The 15,926-nt window shown below is 54.0% G+C and overlaps 2 protein-coding genes across 4 annotated transcripts in view; one reads left to right on the forward strand and one right to left on the reverse strand.

Moving 5' to 3' along the window:
• LOC116951582 (uncharacterized) overlaps window positions 1-3,581 on the forward strand; it is an 18,799-nt gene extending 15,218 nt beyond the window's left edge. For all 3 annotated transcript variants that reach the window (XM_076073840.1, XM_076073839.1, XM_076073841.1), the window contains one exon: window positions 892-3,581. In XM_076073840.1, coding sequence (XP_075929955.1) covers window positions 892-1,155 — 264 coding nt within the window. In that variant the 3' untranslated portion in view covers window positions 1,156-3,581. The remainder of the gene's footprint in view (window positions 1-891) is intronic.
• On the reverse strand, window positions 3,456-15,545 carry LOC116951389 (uncharacterized). The gene is made up of 5 exons (XM_032969927.2): window positions 15,499-15,545; window positions 13,034-13,231; window positions 11,421-11,649; window positions 7,830-7,958; window positions 3,456-5,210 (listed from the first exon to the last, which is right to left on the reverse strand). The coding sequence occupies exons 1-5, from the start codon at window positions 15,543-15,545 to the stop codon at window positions 4,401-4,403; spliced, it is 1,413 nt and encodes a 470-aa protein (XP_032825818.2). The 3' UTR covers window positions 3,456-4,400.
• Window positions 15,546-15,926: the final 381 nt, after the last annotated feature.

The raw sequence follows: 15,926 nt of genomic DNA on the forward strand, positions 1-15,926 counted from the left end.
AAGCTGCTTGGCAATGGTCTTGTAGCCCATTCCAGCCTTGTGTAGGTCTACAATCTTGTCCCTAACATCCTTGGAGAGCTCTTTGGTCTTGGCCATGGTGGAGAGTTTAGAATCTGATTGATTGCTTCTGTGGACAGGTGTCTTTTATACAGGTAACGAGCTGAGATTAGGAGCACACTCTTAAAGGGAGTGCTCCTAATCTCAGCTTGTAACCCTCATCATTGTCAATCCACTGCTGGGAGCCAGAAATCTTTCTGATTGAGAGGGGGTCAAATACTTATTTCCCTCATTAAAATGCAAATCAATTTATAACATTTTTGACATGCGTTTTTCTGTATTTTTTTGTTGTTATTCTGTCTCTCACTGTTCAAATAAACCTACCATTAAAATTCTAGACTGATCATTTCTTTGTCAGTGGGCAAACGTACAAAATCAGCAGGGAATCAAATACTTTTTTCCCTCACTGTAGCTCAGTCGGGCCTTACCCTGGTCAAATAAAAAATAGAGCCGTTACTGCCGAGGTTCTGAGTTTTAATTCGAGTTTCATTCTCGTAACCCTCATCATTGTCAATCCACTGCTGGGTGAAGGCCTCCCCATGTCCCACCCGCGCCACCCCTCACGAATCCTGCGGCGTTATAATAATAATAATAACACGTAGTGCACCAGCCGATCCCATCGCTCCATCTCCCCCCTCCCCCCCCCCGTGCACGTCCTCTCGAACGCATTCCATTCCTCGGCCGCCACTCCGTCATTACTTTTGCCCATCGGCGATCAACCCATCGAGCCACGATGTTTAAGTTTGAGTCTCGTTCTTTGAACCCCCCCCACCACGCCGTCCCACCACGCTCGCCTCTCACGACCCCATGCCCCCACCCCCCCCCCCCCATTAGGCCGCGCGTCGCTGCGCGGAGGAGCTGGCCGCGCGCGCGCGCCAGGAGAACGCGCGGATGCGTGCCGAGCTGCGGGCCCTCGGGCAGAAAGCGCGGGCCCTCGGGGCCCAGGAGAGGGCCCTCAGGGCTCGCAGGGACGCGCTGCGCGCCGAGCTCCCCCCGCCCCGGGGGCCACCGCGCCGCCGCCCCCTCCCGCCGCCGCCGCCGCTGCCGCCGGGCCTCTCCCCCCTCCCCCCTCCGTCTCCCTCCACGCTGCCGCTGTGACGGTGATGGGCCAGCGGCGCAGCCGATTGCTGTACTTGCCACAACGCGGTTGCCGCTTTTATCCGCCTCCCGGGGATGATGGGCCGAGTCGACCCCTGGCAGGGGTTGCGACCGAGCGGCGTTCTGCCTGGCGAGTGAGAGCGATCCGACTGCACCGACCCGGCAAGGAGATTGTACGAGGAATGTAACGGTAACCAGTGGTCAAGTGGAGCGATTGGCAAGGACCCAGGTTCAAGTTATGGATGTGGATTTATTATTTGACTTTGGGCCTCTATGTGAGTCCATGGATCCCGATGTTGAGTATGTGGATCTCTGCCCGAGTCTATGGATCTCTAACTCTTCGGGCCTCTGTGAGGCTTTGAGTATCCATGCGAGCCCATGAGCCTCCATCTGAGGCTACAAGTCCATGGATCTCTGTTTGAGTCTATGAGTCTCTATGTGAGTCCATGGGGAGTCTGTGGGTCTCTACGTGAGTCCATGGGTAGTCTATGAGTCTATGGGTCACTATGTGAGTCCTGAGGGTGTCGCATTCATTGGCATGGGCCCCAGTGTAAGGAATTAAATGCCCTCCCCTCCCCCCCCTCTTCGTGACCCACCCCCCCCCCCCCCTAGGCCCCTCTGGTCCGTGGGCCCCAGTGCAGTTGCACCGCCTGCACACTCCTCGATAGTTGTGTTGTCCAACAACAGGAGTGAAGGCTTTTACCCTGAATAATAAGAGGCCTTAAGATGTCCAAACACCAAATAATATCTCACGGCCAGCTGGTGAATTCCCATTTGTGATGTGCATTTGTAGTGTCTGGTAGTGGGGGAGCGGTAGTGTAGTTGTTAACGCTACGAACCCGGCAGAGGCCCGAGTTCGATTTCCGCTCACGGCCGCCACCACCACGAACACCACGGACGATTATCTGAACCGGCTCCTGGGCCCTCCTCGAGGTCGACTAAGCCTCAAATGAGTACTTTGTGCAGTGTGTGTAACCGACGCCACTGGGGAGTCGAAGGCAGCCAGCCGTGGTGCTGCTGGCCACCCACCCACCCACCCCATGTAATAGGTGCTCACGAACAGCACTTGCCCCAGCAGCCCAGTAAAGGCTATCCAGGGATTCTTTGTCTTTTTGTTATAGTGTCTTGCACAATAATATTATCATTCGAATTTTAAATGTTGATTGGCAATTTCAGTAAAACGATCCTGTATATGTACAACTGCTTTTTAAACGCGTGAGCCACAGAGTCAGTGGGGCAGTGTTCAACCTATCAACACGATTCAGATTGGTGGAGGGAGCCGCATTGTCTGGGTGCCACAGTGGCTAGGAGATGTTAATTTCCTCACCTGGTATACAGGAGGTCGTGGGTTCGATCCCGACCTCGAAGATGCCTGTATATTAGGAATTTGCTTGTTCTCTCCCCGTGGTCGTGTGGAGTTTGCTCCAGCTCCTCCGTTTCCCCCCCCCCCCACATTTATAATCAACATGTGCTTAGAGTATTTGGCTGCTCCTATACATTTCGACATGATAAGACACGTCATTGAGCTATCATTTGTGGCCAGGTCACTTCTCAAAAAGAGCTACATAGCTCAGCGGGCCTTACCTGGTAAAATTATTTTATATAATCTGATCATGCTCGTTTTTAATTACCGGCGAAACATCGTACCCAGATTGTAAATGTTGTGGATTTGCTCTCCCAACACAAAACCGGTGTGCTGTAGTCGTAGCGAATTGGCATGTTCTGTTTACGTGACAAACCTTACTAATTGGCTGTCAGGTGGTGACGGGTTTAACAGCGCATTTATATTTATGTGATCTAACCCAAGAAAAACTATATTAAAAGATATTGGTCGCGAAAGCCTACGTGTGAAACTAAGGTGCGCTGTTCATTCGTTTCTCAATCTGCTTGTCCTGGTGAGGGTAGTGGCGGCAGCATGTTGAGTAGGGCAGTCCAGACATCCCTTTCCCTGTCGACAGACTCCAGGCCGAGGGAGATTGACAGTTCTTTTGTGTTTCTTCCATTTTCGAATAATCGCACCAACTGTTGTCACCTTCTCACCAGGCTGCTTGCCAATGGTCTTGTAACCCATTCCAGCCTTCTGTAGGTCTACAATCTTGTGACTGACATCCTTGGAGAGCTCTTTGGTCTTGGCCATGGTGGAGAGTTTGGAATCTGATTGATTGCTTCTGTGGACAGGTGTCTTTTATACAGGTAACAAGCTGAGATTAGGAGCACTCCCTTTAAGAGTGTGCTCCTAATCTCAGCTCGTTACCTGTATCAAAGACACCTGGGAGCCAGAAATCTTTTTGATTGAGATGGGGTCAAATACTTATTTCCCTCATTAAAACGCAAATCAATTTATAACATTTTTGACATGCGTTTCTCTGGATTTTTTTGTTGTTATTCTGTCTCTCACTGTTCAAATAAACCTACCATTAAAATTATAGACTGATCATTTCTTTTTTTTCAGTGTGCAAACGTACAAAGTCAGCAGGGGATCAAATACTTTTTTTCCCTCACTGTAGGTGAGGTTGGGAATGTAGCTCGACCTGTAAACGGAGAGCTTTGTTCGAGAACTCAGCTTCTGCTTCACTGCCACGAAACAGCACAGCGCCCGCATCACTCCAGCCGCCGCACCGCTCCACCAGCCGATCTCTCGCTCCCACTTACCATCACTCGCGAAAGAGACCCTGAGGTACTTAAACTCCTCCACTGAGGGCAGCTGTCCCCCCCCTCACCTGGAGAGCACATTCAACCATCTCCCGGTAGTGAACCGTGACCTCAGATTTGGAGGTGCTGATCCTCATCCCATCCGCTTCGCACTCGGCATCAAACCGTTCAAGTGCACGCTGGAGATCGCAGACTGACGAGGCAAAGAGGACAACGTCGTCTGCAAAAAGTGGCAACGCGACCTCCATGCCCCCTGTACTGGATACTCTCAATACCACGGCTGCGCCTTGATATCCTGTCCATGAAAATCACTAACAGGAGTGGCGACAAGACACCCACGGTGAAACAATTTGATGCAACACCAAGAATATGGACACAGCTCTCGCTCTCGGAATAGAGGGACCGGATAGCAAATAAACGTGGCACCGGCACATCAAACTCCCACAGCACCTCCCACAAGACATTCCGGGGAACATGGTCGTATGCCTTCTCCAAGCCTAAGGCGCTCTGTATAGACATGAAATAAGACGAGAGAAGACGCGCACCGGATGTGGTGTGGCACGCGGGGGCCACTGGGGACAGCTGCCCTCCTTTCACACAGACAGCTCCAGCGTAACGCCACTCTCTTCCCCACGGGTCGGCCGAGTTTGGGAGAGGGGGGCGGCCGTCGGTCCCCAAGGCCGGGGGGCATCCTGCGGGCCCCCGGCTCCTCCTCCTCCTCCTCCGGGCGGGGTCGCCATCGCCGGCACCGTCGCTGGAGGCATTCGGATCCGGGAGCCGTGGGAGTCTCGCTCCGGGTCCTCAGCCTCGCGCCAGCGTCGGCAGCGACAGCAGCAGGAGCGCCGCAGGGCTCCGGCCCCGCACAGCCGCGAGCGGAGGTTCCCATAGAGCCAGGGGTTAGCGGCGGCCCCGACCAGGCAGGCGGCGAGGGCCCACACGAAGGCCGTGGACGTGAGCGTAAGCCCCTCGCTCCTCTCGTCTCCCCGGGGGCCGCCGCCGCCGCCGCCGCCGCTGTCGTCCCCGCGCGGCCCCGCGGCCACGTCGGCCTCCGCCACCCACATGACGGCGAAGAGCGGCCCCCACGACAGGCAGAGGGCCAGCAGGAGCACGCAGAGCGTGACGCGGAGGCGGCGTTCGCGGGGAGGCACAGGGGTCCGCCGAGGGCCCCCCGTCTCGCTCCGCCGCCACCGCTGACGGCGATGATGACGATCGCCGCGTGCCGTAGGATTCCCAGCGAAGGCCCTCGTTATGGCCGCCACCGCGAACCCCGGCGGAGAGCCGGGGAGCGGCCCTGGTTCGGGGTCCTCGGTGTCTCGGGGGGCCCCCGAAACTCCCTCCGGGGTGTGGGCGGTGGAGGGGGCCCCGGGGGGCCGATGGAGGCGTGCGCGGTTTGATCTTAAAACCTGGAGGGGGGTCAGAGGGCGGTGTTCAGGGGGGTCAGAGGGCGGTGTTCAGGAGGGTCCTGCTGTGTCATCCCTTCTGGACGTCTGTGAAAAAGAGCTTCATGACTCATTGGATTTCTCCTTGAAAAAAATATAAAGATTCTGATTCCGAGTGATATGCAGGTAATTTTACAGCAATGATGTAGTTTGGCCAGTGCTAGTTCCACTGTGTGTGTGTGGGTTTAGCTATGGGAGGGATTCAGAGAACCCGGAGGAAACCCATTGCTGAACAAGGTGGAGGGAGATAACTTACAGACTAAACTCGCACGAAGACACAGATCGCCTGTGTAGCCTTTAACAGTCTGTTAGTCACGGTTAGTGGAAGGTTCCTTATAAATAAATTATTATTATTAACGGGCACCTATGAAGGCCCAGTCTCACACACTCGTACCAAAGCAGGGGGAGAGAACGTATACACTCAACACACAACCGCAACCCCGAGTCGGGAATCGAACCCAGGTCCTCCTTGCCGTGAGGCAGAATGAATGCCTGCAGTGTTAAACGTTTGCCAAGGCAATTGAAAGGCATTTACAGGAGTGGAGGAAGAGTTACTCTGAGTTAGCAATGGTTTTGTTGATGTCGTTGGTGATACTGCATTGTGATTCATAATAGAAGTTTTTTTTTCGGGTTAGATCACGTAAATGTATAAATGCGTCCGTAAAACCCGCCACCACCCGACACAGCCAACTATTAAGGGTTGTCACGTAAACAGAACATGTCAATTCGTCACTCGTACAGCACTAGTGTGTAGTGTATAGTGTAGTATACTAATACAGCGCACCGGTGCGTTGGAGAGCCAAGCCACAACATTTACAATCTGAGTGGTGGCGTTTTAAAAATATATATTTATGCGATCTAACCCAAAAACACCTCTCTCGTGGATGATATTGCGAAAGCCTACCACGTGCTCAACTGTATTGTGATTTTTGATTTAAAGCTTTCGTGACTGAAGGAATTCATATTCTTGGATCTTTCGGTAAAGTCACCACGTAGAAGGGAAACAATAAAATAATAAAAATATAAAACAAACAAAAAAATTCTCACGACGTTTCGATTGCAACACAAGCAATCATCATCAGGTGTGAAAACCACAGCAAGAAAATTTGAAATCATCAGGTGTCAAAACCACAGCAAGAAAATTTGAAATCATCAGGTGTGAAACCCACAGCAAGAAATTTCAAATTTTCTTGCTGTGGTTTTCACACCTGATGATTGCTTGTGTTGCAATCGAAACGTGTGAGAATTTTTTATTGTTTTATATTTTTATTATTTTATTGTTTCCCTTCTACGTGGTGACTTTACCGAAAGAACCAAGAATATGTATTGTGATTGTTCATGATGGTATCATCGTCATTGCGATGCATGGGTGTTTGAACATCTAAACACCTCCCGTTTGATTGCCAGAAAGGGTAAAAAACGCGAATTGGTATCTCAAGTAGTGCACCACAATCTTTCTGGCACCGATCTCTGATGATGTTGTCGTTGTCAGGCTATTCTCTGTTCGGTCTTCCTCCCGTTTCTGTTTCTTCCACTCTTCCGAACAACAACAACAACAGCAACAAATACATTCTCTTTGGTTCTATTCGGTAAAGTCACTTTACCGAATAGAACCAAAGAGTATGAATCCTTGCAGTCACGAAAGCTTCAAATCTAGAATTAACAAATACATTGTTTTTTTTTTCTGTTGTTGTTGTTGTCCGCCCCTACACACGTGTCCAAGCAGTGGCAGTTTCCTTCCCATCGTAGCCTGCATCGACATCAGGACGGCTTTCTTCTCGTCTGTGGTGTGACGTCTTTCTCGCTTCTACGTCGGTCACTCTTTGGGTCCAGCTTAGATGCGGTATCCTTCTGTGGCGATGTATTTCGAGTGCCAATATCCTATCTCTGTCAGTCTTTTTTTCGTGTATAGTTGATATAATTGTAATATTGGTGGGTGATGATGGTGTCGACGTTGATAATGTTGGTGGTGGTGTAGATGTTTGTTGGTGGCGATGATGTTGGTGTAAATGGCGTTGTTGATGGTGATGATGATGGAGATGTCGTTGTTGTAGATGACGATGATGTTGGTGTATATGTTGATGATGGTGTAGATGATGTTGATGGTGAGGATGATGCTGATGGTGTAAATGGCAATGATGTTGGTGTAGATGTTGATGGTGTAGATGTTGTTAATGGTGTAGATGTTGATGGTGATAATCTTGGTGTAGATGTAAAATATGATGTTGTAGATGACGATGTTGGTGTAGATGTTGATGGTGTAGATGGTAATGATGTTGGTTTAGATGTTGTTGATGTTGGTGTAGATGTTGATGATGATGTTGGTGTAGATGTTGTTGATGGTGTAGATGTTGATGCTGTAGATGGCTATGATTTTGGTATAAATGTTGTTGATTTTGTTGATGATGTAGATGATGATGATGTTGGTGTAGATGTTGTTGATGTTGTTGATGGTGTATATGTTGTTGATGGTGTAGATGTTGTTGATGGTGTAGATGTTGTTGATGGTGTAGATGTTGATGCTGTAGATGGCGATGATGTTGGTGGAGATGTTGATGGCGATGATGTTGTTGATGGCATCACCTGTATGATGCGGGCGTGGCTCGCTGTCATTACCATCGCTGGCAGCAACAACAGCATCACGAACATGGAGGAGACCCAGCTCAGTGAGCCGCCACGGCCCGGCCACACCAAGGTGCACACCACCACCTCCTGGAGCACCACACACACCACACCATCACTCACACCACACCAGGGCGCACACCACCACCTCCTGAAACACCACACACACCACCACATCATCACTCACAACCACACCAGGGCGCACGCCACCACCTCCTGGAGCACCACACACACCACCAGACCATCACTCACACCACACCAGGGTGCACGCCACCACCTCCTGGAACACCACACACACCACCACACCATCACTCACACCACACCAGGGCGCACACCACCACCTCCTGGAACACCACACACACCACCACACCATCACTCACACCACACCAGGGCGCACACCACCACCTCCTGAAACACCACACACACCACCACACCATCACTCACACCACACCAGGGCGCACACCACCACCTCCTGAAACACCACACACACCACCACACCATCACTCACACCACACCAGGGCGCACACCACCACCTCCTGAAACACCACACACACCACCACACCATCACTCACACCACACCAGGGCACACACCACCGCCTCCTGAAACACCACACACACCACCACACAATCACTCACACCACACCAGGGCGCACACCATCCCCTCTTGAAACACCACACACCACACACCAACCCAACCCAACACTCACACCACTCCAGGGCGCACACCACCACCTCCTGAAACACCACACACACCACCACACCATCACTCACACCACACCAGGGCGCACACCACCGCCTCCTGAAACACCACACACACCACCACACAATCACTCACACCACACCAGGGCGCACACCATCCCCTCTTGAAACACCACACACCACACACCAACCCAACCCATCACTCACACCACACCAGGGCGCACACCACCAATACTAACAGCCGCCATTCGCCACTAAGTGACGGTGACGTCACCACGGCGTCTGTGCCAGGCTAGGTGCACTTTGCGGCCACGTGAAGTGTCGAAGGTTCGCTGCCAGGAGGTCACGGGACAGACCCAGGTGCCATGGGTCGGCTGACTGAAATAACTGGTAGATGCACCAGCTGTACCTCCTACTGTGCCAACTTGCTGTATTTTAACCAACCGGCACTCCGCTCGTTGTTGTGAGCGTCGCTCCTCCGCCCTCCGTTGTTGTTGGAGGGCGACTGCCTCCAACTGCCCAGTAGCATCCTTCACGAGCCTCCTCCACAGAGACCGATCTTGACACCGCTGGTACCAGTCATCGGCAAGTCCACTCAGCTCCACATCCTCCCGAACCGCATCAGCTCCATCTCTTCTCTAGCCCGTGCTGTGCCCATTTAGCCCCCTTTATGAGGCCAAACAGAAGCTGCTTGGGCATACGGTGGCTGGGCATGCGGGCTACATGACCCAGTCAATGCAACCTTGCCTGCCGGAGCTCACTGATGGCAATGTGTCCAAATATTTCAAGTATTTGTGAGCTCCTCACACAATCCAGCCTGGTTAAACCCAGGATGGATCGTAGGCAGGTCAGGCTGAATGTTTCTAACCGGCGCATATATTCCATTAGAGGGGTCCACGTTTCACAAGCATAGAGAAGGGAGGGCATGACTGTGGCCGAGAAGACCCGAAGCTTCGTGCAGAGCGACAGACAAGGTAGCTTCCACACAGCGTTACGCAGCTGATGAAAAGATATTGCCGCTCGACTGATTCAGAGTGAGACCTCTGCTGCCAAACCGGAGCTGGTCATAAGCGCACTGCCCAGGTATGGGAAACTCTCCACTCTCTCCACAACTGCTCCATCACCAATGGGGAGCTGATGGGGATGGAGGGTTTGGTGGTACAAAATACCCAGGCAGGTGCTTAGTTTGGTGGGGCTGATGGTAAGAACCCACCTCAGTGGCAAGCTCCAGGTTCAGCAGAAGTGTCTCCAACTCCTCCTCCGAGTAAGTAGCAATTGCCAGATCATCAGCATACATAATGTGGTTGACCAATAGGAAACCATCCCTCGACCGCACCCGGGCATCGATCAGCCTCCCATTGTATCTGTACCCGATGGAAATCCCTCTGGTACAGCTATGGAAAGCTTCTCGAACTACATGGTCAAACATGTTAAATAATGTGGGAGCCAGAGGACATCCCCGTCGCACCCCAAGGTGTACAGGGAATGTATCCGACTCCTGGCCACGTAGCTTTACCCAGGCCTGCCCACCATCATGAAGGCCCTTCAAGATTGTGAGCAAAGAGTCAGGGACTCCGAAAAGCACAAGGAATTGCCCACAGCCCTGGCCTGTTTATGGTGTCATAGGCATTGACCAGGTGAATAAAGCAGAGATGTAGGTCTTTGTTGGAATTCCGTATACTTCTGCTGTAGCAGACGGACAGAGAATGTGGCATCCGTGCTGGACCGCCCCTAGTCTGAAACATTGGGGCTCCGCAAGCCTCTCCTCAGCGTGCCTGGCAAGGTGATGTTGAATAATCCTTGCCAGGACCTTTCCCGGCACACCGAGAAGAGAGATGCCCTCTATAGTTGTTACAATCTGTGCTGTCCCTCCTTCTAGAGGGGGGACCACCAGGGCAACCTTCCAATCCTGCGGAACCCGTCCAGTGGTCCAGACACAGTTGTGATGATGTCGTGTAGGGCAGTCTGCGCACAGATGCCACCCTCCCTCAGCATTGCGCTTGGGAGATCGTCTCTGCCCGGAACTTTTCCTGGTCTCAGACTTCGGCTCACCCCTCGCGTTTCCTCCACAGATGGCACCTCGGCCAACCATTCAGATGGGTGGCTACTTCTGCCAATTTTTGAGGCGCTTCAGCCCAAGCAGGGTCGTCCCCACCTTACCCCACCAAACCATCACTGACACCACCACCACCACCTCCTGTAGCACCACCACATGACCACACCAGGGTGGACACCGCCACACCATCACTCGCACCACACCAGGGTGCACACCGCCACACCATCACTCACACCACACCAGGGTGCACACCGCCACACCATCACTCGCACCACACCAGGGTGCACGCCGCCACACCATCACTCGCAGCACACCAGGGTGCACACCGCCACACCATCACTCGCACCACACCAGGGTGCACACGGCCACACCATCACTCGCACCACACCAGGGTGCACACCGCCACACCATCACTCACACCACACCAGGGTGCACACCGCCACACCATCACTCACACCACACCAGGGTGCACACCGCCACACCATCACTCACACCACACCAGGGTGCACACCGCCACACCATCACTCACACCACACCAGGGTGCACACCGCCACACCATCACTCACACCACACCAGGGTGCACACCGCCACACCATCACTCGCAGCACACCAGGGTGCACACCGCCACACCATCACTCACACCACACCAGGGTGCACACCGCCACACCATCACTCACACCACACCAGGGTGCACACCGCCACACCATCACTCACACCACACCAGGGTGCACGCCGCCACTTCCCGTAGCCCCACACACACCATCACATCGCACCCCAGCCCTCAACCCCCGTCGAACCTGGGTCCCGTACGTGAACCCCCTCGTTGTGAACCCCAGGGCGGCGGGGATGGCCGCGAGTGCCGCCAGGGCCCAGATGACCCCGGCCGTGAGCCCCGCGGCGCCCAACTCCCTCCGGGACCCCCCCCGAGAGGGGCCCCGGCTGAGCGCGCGGAGGCGCGCGGCGCTGATGGCGGCGGTGCTGAGGAGGGAGGCGGCGCCCCCAGCAACCAGCAGGGCGAACACAGACCTGGGGTGGGGGGTGGGGGGTATGGGTGGGTGGTATGGGTAGCGGGTGGGGGGTATGGGTAGGGGGTAGCGGGTGGGGGGTGGGGGGTATGGGTGTGCGACTCGCACCGCGCGTGTGTGTCTGTGCGCGCTTGTACAGAAGACAAAGATCCCCCGTGTAGCCTGTAACAGACTGTAGGGGCAAGTGCTGTTAGCGAGCAGCACCTGTGAAGGCCGGCACGGTACACGAGGGGGGTGGGTGGCCAGCAACCACGCCCGGCCGCCTTTGTCTCCCCAGTCGCGATGTTTACACAACCGCACCAGGTACTCATTTTGAGGCTGAGTCGACCTAGGGAAGGCCCAGGACCGGTTCAAATAATGGTCACCGGTGTTGGCCGTGAACGGGAATCACTACCGTTCCCCATACACACGTTGCCTCAACCACGTGCGCTCCCTCGTGTGCTCAATGCCGTGTACTGAAACGTGTGTGCTCATGGACTGACTAAAGGTGTACTCACCCACGTGTACTCAACCACGTGGACTCAACCACGTGGACTCAACCACGTGGACTCAACCACGTGGACTCACCCGTGGACTCAACCACGTGGACTCAACCACGTGGACTCAACCACGTGTACTCACCCGTGTACTCAACCACGTGGACTCAACCACGTGTACTGAACCACGTGGACTCAACCACGTGTACTCAACCACGTGTAACTCGCTCGTGGACTTCAATGCCATCACTCCGCTCGTCGACTCATGCGTACTCCTCGATGCACGCGTACGCACGGAACTATTAAAACTTTATTTTTTTTATTTTACCAGGTGAGGCCCATCACGAATGATAGCTCAACGAAGTGGCGGCTCAGGGGCCGTCCATAAATGACGCCACGCGATTTACAGCAGCAGTCAAATACTCTGAACGCGTGGTGACGCTGACTGTAAATGTGGAGGGGAAAAAAACGGGGAAAAATCCACGCGATCACGGGGAGAGAGACACCGCAGACTCCAAATATACAGCAGCAGCAGGCGTCGGGGTCGGGATCGAACCCACGAACTCCTGTATACCAGGCGAGGTAGTTAACATCTCATAGCCACCGTGATGGATGATGATGAGAGAGAGAGAGACACGCAAACTCCAAATACACAGCAGGGGTCAGGATCGGACCCACGACCTCCTGTACACCAGGCGAGGTAGTTAACATCTCCTAGCCACCGTGATGATGATGATGAGAGAGAGAGAGACGCAAACTCAAAATATACAGCAGCAGGGGTCAGGGTCGGACCCACGACCTCCTGTACACCAGGCGAGGTAGTTAACATCTCCTAGCCACCATCCACCGCGGTTTACCCAGGTAACCCCTCCTCGAAGTCCGAGCCGGTGGGCGACTCTCGTGGCTCACCTGCAGGCGGCATCGCCGAGTCGCCACCCCTCCGTCCACCGCGCCGCGACCCCGACGCTCGCGGGGCCCAGCAGGGCCAGGCCGCCGGCGGCGAGACTGGCAACGAGAGGCGCCACGGGCCCGCGACGCGAGGCCCCGGAGCGGAGCTCGCCCGCCAGCGAGAGGACATTGGCAGCTGTGCCCAGTAGCACCACCAAACTGCGGGGGATAGTGGCGACGGGGGGGAGGGGGGGGGGTAAAGGGGCAGCCCTGCAAACGACCATTACCGGTGCGATTCCTTTGTTTTCGAACAGATCGACGGACGGTACGGCGGCAGAGCCACGTCACCGCCTGGTTGGTGGTGGTGGTTGTTGGTGGTGGTTGTGGTGGTTGGTGGTGGTGGTGCGTCATCGTCGTCAATCATTCACCTGCCCTCGTTTCTCAGTGGGGGGGGGGGGGGGAAACAAAGGCGCAGCCCCTGCAATTCCCTTACCGACGCCACGGCTGGCGGTCGGGGGGCCCCCATCCACACGAGGCGGCCTCGACCCCTCTCTGGGGATGTCGGCGTTTGTCCTACAAAGACAAAGATCCCCCGTGTAGCCTAAGCAGACTGTAGGGGCAAGCGCTGTTCACGAGCACCTATGAAGGCCGGAATAGCACACGAGGTGGGTGGGTGGGTGGGCCAGCAACACGCCCGACCGCCTTGGTCTCCCTAGTGGCAATGTTTACTCCACACCGCACCAGGTACTCATTTGAGGCCGAGTCGACCTAGGGGGAGGGCCCTGGACCGGTTCAGATAATCGTCACCGGTGTTGGCCGTGAGCGGGAATCGAACCCGGGCCGCCAGGTTCGTAGTGCAGCGCGCTAACCGCTACACCACCGCTCCACCCTACTCAGCCAGGGTCCACGCACGCCACGCCAGGTCCAGTGTGAGGCGCAGCGGTGGCTATGAGATGTTAACTACCTCGCCTGGTGTACAGGAGGTCGTGGGTTCGATCCCGACACTGACGCCTGCTGCTGTATATTTGGAGTTTGCGTGTCTCTCTCATCATCATCACGGTGGCTAGATGTTAACTACCTCGCCTGGTATACAGGAGGTCGTGCGTTCGATCCCGACCCTGGCGCCTGCTGCTGTATATTTGGAGTTTGCCTGTCTCTCTCTCTCTCTCCCCGTGGTCGCGTGGATTTTTCCTCCCCGTTTTCCCCTCCACGTTTTTGAATGAACATCGCGTGCGTTTAGAGTATTTGGCCGCTATAAATGTCCCACGTGATGACGATAAGCCACTTCGTTAAAACCATCATTCGTAATGGCCGTGTCGGTTCTTTAAAAATAAACTACGCAGCTCAATGGGCCTCACCTCGTGGAATAAAATGAGTCTATCGGTAGTTGAGGTCGCGATCGAACCCACGACCTCCTGCATACCGGGCGAGGTAGTCAACATCTTGCTACCGCCGTGCAAATACCCCGGGGCATCTGGCTACATTCTCACCTTGAGTGTAAATAAAAAAAATATAAATGTTCGTGTTCATGGCAACATTTTAAATACTGTATATGAGTATTATTATGATGTAAATAGTGATGGACGTGATGTGTGATGGAATGTTTTGGTGAGTGAAGTGGTGATGTGGTGAGTGATGTGGTGATGTGGTGAGTGATGTGGTGAGTGATGTGATGAGTGATGTGGTGAGTGAGGTGGTGATGTGGTGAGTGATGTAGTGAGGGATATGGTTAGTGATGTGGTGAGTGCAGTGAGTGAAGTGGTGAGTGATGTGGTGAGTGAAGTGGTGATGTGAGTGATGGTGATGTGAGTGATGGTGATTATGTGAGTGATGGTGATGTGAGTGATGGTGATGATGTGAGTGATGGTGATGATGTGAGTGATGGTGATGATGTGAGTGATGATAGGAGTGATGGTGATGCGAGTGATGGTGATGATGCGAGTGATGGTGATGATGTGAGTGATGGTGATGATGAGTGATGGTGATGATGTGAGTGATGGTGATGATGTGAGTGATGGTGATGATGTGAGTGATGGTGATGATGTGAGTGATGGTGATGATGTGAGTGATGGTGATGTGAGTGATGATGTGAGTGATTGTGATGAGTGATGATGATGTGAGTGATGATGATGTGAGTGATAGTGATGATGTGAGTGATGGTGATGTGAGTGATAGTGATGATGTGAGTGATGGTGATGATGTGAGTGATGGTGATGATTTGAGTGATGGTGATGTGAGTGATGGTGATGTGAGTGATGGTGATGATGTGAGTGATGGTGATGTGAGTGATGGTGATGATTTGAGTGATGGTGATGTGAGTGATGGTGATGTGAGTGATGGTGATGATGTGAGTGATGGTGATGTGAGTGATGGTGATGTGAGTGATGGTGATGATGTGAGTGATGGTGATGATGTGAGTGATGGTGATGATGTGAGTGATGGTGATGATGTAAGTGATGGTGATGGCATCTCAGTACCCTCCTCACCCCATCGCCGCGGTCTCCAGCGCGAGACCGACTCCGCCCCTCTCCATCCCGAACTCCGAGAAGAAGGCAAAATAAAGACTGCGCCTTTGGGGGGCGCCGGGGGGTGACTCCCCCTCGAAATACGACACCATCCCTCACCACCTCACCCCTCACCACCCCAACCCTCACCCCTTACCACCCCATCACTCACCACCCCATCACTCCCCATCCCTCACCACCAACTCGTCAACAATCTTCTCAGAGTCAAAGTCGCTGTCCGCCCGTCGGCTCTCAACTCTGTGCTCTTCATCCATCGGAGCCGGCTGTCCCTCACCTCTTCTCGCACCTCTTCTCCTCTTCACCCCTTCCTCATCCACGACCCCCTGCCCCCTCCTGCTCCACCACCACCACCACCACCACCACCTCCTCCACCTCCTCACTCAACGTCT

Source organism: Petromyzon marinus, chromosome 43, assembly GCF_048934315.1.
Source record: "Petromyzon marinus isolate PM22_M1 ecotype Great Lakes invasive population chromosome 43, UKy_Petmar_22M1.pri1.0, whole genome shotgun sequence".
NCBI lineage: Eukaryota > Metazoa > Chordata > Hyperoartia > Petromyzontiformes > Petromyzontidae > Petromyzon > Petromyzon marinus.